This window comes from Podarcis liolepis (genome assembly GCF_965112155.1).
Source record: "Podarcis liolepis genome assembly, chromosome: 12".
Taxonomy (NCBI): Eukaryota; Metazoa; Chordata; class Lepidosauria; order Squamata; family Lacertidae; genus Podarcis; species Podarcis liolepis.
Genome location: NC_139563.1, coordinates 16,261,823 through 16,267,294, shown reverse-complemented (window position 1 = coordinate 16,267,294; position 5,472 = coordinate 16,261,823). Strand labels below are relative to the sequence as shown.

The 5,472-nt window shown below is 43.1% G+C and overlaps 1 protein-coding gene across 1 annotated transcript; it reads right to left on the bottom strand.

Moving 5' to 3' along the window:
- Window positions 1–290: 290 nt before the first annotated feature.
- On the bottom strand, window positions 291–4,613 carry LOC310690262 (uncharacterized protein). Its single transcript, XM_083468957.1, has 4 exons — window positions 4,548–4,613; window positions 3,920–4,060; window positions 2,352–2,432; window positions 291–520 (listed from the first exon to the last, which is right to left on the bottom strand). Exons 1-4 carry the CDS (start codon window positions 4,590–4,592, stop codon window positions 389–391), a joined length of 399 nt encoding a protein of 132 aa, XP_083325083.1. The 5' UTR covers window positions 4,593–4,613; the 3' UTR covers window positions 291–388.
- Window positions 4,614–5,472: the final 859 nt, after the last annotated feature.

Genomic DNA, 5,472 nt, shown 5'->3' with positions numbered 1-5,472 from the left:
CTTGCAAATAAATTTGCTAATGATGCTGCTGGGAAAAGTAGTTTGCAAACAAATTCAATGCACACAAGTAAGAAATAGTCAAAGAGCTTGCCAGTATATCTTCTGGCCAATAAGAGTTTGTGTAGAAACTAGCGTACTGTAGAAAGGTAAACTGCACATTGGTTGTCCTGCCCACTTTCCCAACCACCACTGCCATGTGGCCCTTGGAAAATTGCCCAGAAGTGAATATGGCCCTTGAGATGAAAACATTTCCCCAGCCCTGAAATGGAGCAAATGAGTGACACCTGATGTTCTATTCAAAATATATTTATTATAATTAGTTTTGGAAACAAATATTATTGTACAGGTATATTCAATGCTACAAGGCTGTGTGGCAGCATCGGCCGACTCATGGAAGCAGAAGATTCTTCACCTCAGTTCTACGCTGTCGATGCCGTGAAGCTGAAATGTCAAGTTCAAGTTGTTGGAAAACCACCATGACATCTTCGCGAGCCACTTGCCAAGTGCAGTGACTGCTCCCCTGTTTCAAGCGAGGCAAACACACACAAAAAAAGGAATCCTCGTTAATGGGTTTCTATATTTATTGCCCACTTTACAGCCCTTTATATACTGTTCTGCTCTCTGGCAGGTGGTTTGTTTACTCCCATATAGTCAAGGGTCCATTTTAGTTATCTGGTGGAATATGTTGTTGCAGGTATTACCACATTTTTCTGTATATAACATGCCCCTGTGTATAAGACTATTTTGGGGGGACTCAAAATTAAGAAAATGCACCAGGCATTATCCATGTATAAGACGATCCCTTATTTTAAACTTCAAAAATTCAGGAAAAAATATACAGTGGTACCTCGGGTTACAGACGCTTCAGGTTACAGACTCCACTAACCCAGAAATAGTACCTTGGGTTAAGAACTTTGCTTCAGGATAAGAACAGAAATCGCATGGTGGCAGCGGGAGGCCCTATTAGCTAAAGTGGTGCTTCAGGTTAAGAATGGTTTCAGGTTAAGAACAGACCTTCAGAATGAATTAAGTTCTTAACCCGAGGTACCATTGTAGTCTTATACACGGAAAAAATACGGTATTTATTTATTTAAAACATTGATATCCTACTTTCTCAGGACCGCTAACAGTCTAAAAACAAGGAGGAATGGTAAAGGTTTTCTTGGGTTCATTTGCTATTTATTTTTGGTACTTATACCCCAATGAGCTCAATACATAGTTCTCCTCCCAACTGAATCCCCAATTGAGGTAGGCTAGGCGGAGAGCAGGGGTGTAGCATGGGGGGGGGCTGCTAAATGCATTTTTTTTGGGGGGGGGTGCAATGCTCACACCGCTGTCCCCAAAAAAGCCCTGCATGGCTTTGCAAGGCTGGGATCTGATCAGGAGAGCAATTTCCCTCCTAATTTTTGTTTGGGAATTTCAGGTACACTACTGAAATCAGGTAGGCTTATATATTTAGGACCCACTCTATCCTTGTGACTGTAGTTTGTTTAAAACCGCTTTAAATATTGTATTTGAAATGGTTATAACACACCCTTATGGCAAAGGGTGGGTGATAAAATCATATTATAACAATCCTGTTCTTTTTAAAGGACCTCATATGCAGATATAGGGACAGGCACACTTTATCCCTGCCCCCACCCCCCATATGAAAACAATGAGCTGGTGATGAGGCAGTATAGTGGGAGGTGGCAGCAAACATCAATGAAAGCTTCCCAGTCTGTGGTCCATGAGTTTCATTCTGGTGGTCCATGATGTGTCTGTGCATTTGTGGTTGAAAATTGTGGAGACACCACATCTATTGCATTAAATATTGATATTGAGTCTTTAATAGTATTTTTATTGCTGCTTTTATTTCTTCTTTTGAATTTTACAGTATTACAATTTGGCCTCTATGGAATTCAAATTCTGATGCGATAAAACACAGTATATTAGAAATAAAATAGGCAATAAAAATGCAATTAAAAATCACATTGCATCTAGTGCAGTGCATTGCAAGTTCTACAACAAGCAGAAAAAATCACTCAGTGGTTTGTGGAAACCCTCAGCAATTTTCTAGTGGTCCATGGGAAACAAAGTTTGGGAACCATGGACCTTGAGAAATCATTTATGGCAGAGATGGGGAACCTGTGGCCCTCCAGATGTGGTTGAATGCCAGCTCCCATCAGCCCCTGCCAGCTTGGCCAACGGTCAGGAATGAAGGCAGCTAGAGGCTACAACATCTGGAAGACCTGTAAGCGCCCCATTCTTGATTTGCGCAATTGGCCCACGTGATCAGCTGGAAACTCAGAATGAGTTAGAAGCATTCTTAGAATCAAAAGCTTTGTTGAAGAGACGCTCAGTCTACTTACATCGTTCAAAAATAGCTGCAGCTTTTTGAAACAATCTTCTATCGGGCTGTCCATCAGAGGAAGACTGGTTTTGGATTGCAGCTGTAAATTAAGTGGGAAGAGAATTTGAACACAGACCCTTACTAGCATAGTTGGCAAGAACACGTTGTTTCCCACCTCTGAAGAAAAAAGAAAGAGAGGTGGTATTTGGAGATTGGCTGTTGGAGTCTCAGTTTCTATTCAGCTCTCTGCTATAGAGTAAACTGAAGACAAATGACTTCCCTGTAGCACAGGGGTCAGCAAACTTTTTCAGCAGGGGGCCGGTCCACTGTCCCTCAGACCTTTGTGGGTGGCTGGTCTATATTTTGAATAAATAAATAAATTCAAGAGCACCATTAGCCCAGGTGGCTGCTTGTCAGCTTCGCCTTTGAGCCAGTGCCAATGACTGGGCTCAACCTCTTCAGCCCCGGTGCCCTGATTGGACTAGGCAAGCTGGGAAGCACTTCCAGAGACCTTCCACTCAGGAAAAGAGGTCTAAATGCAATGGACTCACAACTTTGAACTCAGCACCAAAGACAGCAAAGCACAGCAGATAATGAATTACACGAATGACGGCTCTGAAGCTCAACTTCTTTATTCTTTTACAGCTACTGCAAACTAGAAACAAACTACAAACTAAAGACTAACAGAGGCTACCGGACTGCATGAGTGTTACTGTTCGTTATGCACTCAAATTATCTCTACACAGATAACACTCAGACTCCTACAGAGTCAGGCTGGAGCGGAAGAAGCAATGACCAGATTCCGCCCCTCCTTTCTGAAAACAACATGCGATTCTTGCAATGGGAGGGGTGAAATATCCACACTGCTTACCTGTGTCTTGCGAGCAGCAGGGGCTGGTGGCGGCGGTACAATGAGTGGCGCGTGAAAGGGCTCTGGAGAGGGGCTGCTTAAAATGGTGGCCGCTCGAGCTCTGCTGCTGCTGGCACCAACAAAGCCCAGCCCCCATCCTCCTCTAGGCAGGGCCAGGAGAAGCCAGGAGGAGGGAGGGAGGAGGTGCTGCCACCGCTGTGTGAGGGAGAGGGAGGGAGAGGGAAAGAACGCATGCTCTGGCAATCCATGCGGCGATTCCCGGACCTTCCATAAGCCAGATCCATAAGGCAATTGGGCGTGATCCAGCCCACAGGTCTTAGTTTGCCGACCCATGCTGTAGCAGTTAAAGTGTGGAATATGCACATTCTGGGCTTGTCAACACTGGAGCAAAATGTGGATTTGCATCTGTCTGTCTTCTCATAAATTTAGGGGCTACTCAGTGTTGTCTCAGACCTTTTCGCCTTTAAATATGTCTCCCCCCCCATACTTAGAAAACCCAAAAGGGCCAGGGCCTGGGGAATCACTTTCAAAGAGGAGAAAGGTCTGGGACAACATTGGGGAATATGCCATGTGGACACACCTATATTAACAGAGAGACAGGCATGTACAAATCCAAGTTTCATTTTGTCTTACCCTCTGTTTCTTCTGCACACCAAGTTTCATTCTGCTTCATGTTGCCATAATAACTCCTTGGGAAAATAATTCTTAGTACTTACACAAGGTCTTAGCTGATCATGTACATAATAGATATACTCCAGAACGCCTCTCACATTGGAGAAGGGGACGTCCTTCCTTTCAAAGAGCTTAGCTGTTTCATTGAGGATTTGAAGAACAATAGCTGCTTTATCAGAGACACCCTGCAAAATAAATTTTAAAAGAATGAGTTAGAGGAGGGGGTAGCCCAAATGGTGCATTTCAGATGTTGAATTGCAGCTCAAATCAGCTGCCACCAGCATCACCAAGGATCCTGTGAGCTTTAGCGCATAATATTTGGGGAGTATCGTGCTGGCTACTACCCCGAATTTAGAGAACTGTACTTAAAAAAATTGGGGTGTTTTCTGTTCCTACAAAATCCACTGAGATGGACTACTACTTTGTGAAACTAGTTTAAAAGTATGAGGGTGGGGAATATATTTTATTTTTATTGTTTTGAGTTACTTGTACACCACTTAGAGATTCTTGTAAGGAAGCAGTATATAAATTGCTGAAATAAACAAATACCCATTGGAAATGCATTATTACTTTTTTCTATCTCACTTTTCAGCCAGTATGCTGATATGGCTTACACTGAAAACATTTAACAACAGAAGGGTTACAATGCATAACTGAAGCTTAACATCTTACCATTTTCACGATCTGTGCTGGTTCACACAAACTGCTTTTGTTCATAAATGCACATTCCTGAGATGAGCCTCCTCCATTCTTAGATCAGGAAAAGAAGGTTGACAAAACGAAAAGGAACACCATTTAAACACATAACAATGGTTCATAAAAACAGAACAAAAACAAATCAGGTCAAGGCAGCCGGTAAATCATTGAAAGTGTAAGACTTCTTTGTAATATTATAGTATTGTGAGGGGATAGTGTTGTGCTTCCAGCTCTGAAATTTTACAGCTCTAAGATCTGACCTTGTAGAAAAAGAGGACTGGGGGGAAAGGGTCAAAACAGTTTCTTTTGTTAACTAGATAGCTTGGCACATTCCATTTTGTTGGGGGAAATGGGTCTTTGCTTATCCAGAAAGTAGGCCAAGTGCAGGTGATTTGCTGTCACTGGAACTAAAAGCTAAAGAAGCTTCTGGAAGGTGAGCAGAAGGGGGCTTCCCTTCCTCCTCTGACTAGAGGTGATGTGAAAGAGAACAAAGCAAACAAACATCTTTGGTTCTAGAACTGCTCTGCTTTCCTCTGTGAGAACCCAAAGCTATGCCTTTGGTGACCCCCTACAGAAATCTAATGGCAGAGCAGATACTAAACAGGGGAGCAGGAGAGTTAATTCTGTGAGGCTCCCGCCTTATTTTTCTTTATCTGTTTTCCCTTATTATTTCCTCCAAGGATCTCAAGGTGACATACATGGTTCTCCTCCTCCCCATTCTATCCTCACATTAACCCTTTGAGGTTGGTTGGGCCAAGAGACTATGACTGGCCCAGGGTCCCCTGGTGTGATTCATGGTGGAGCAAGGATTTGAACCCCCACCTCCCAGGTTCTAGCCCAACACACTAATCACTATGCCAGTGCTATTTTTCTAGAAAAAGAGGTACCAGAACTCACCATG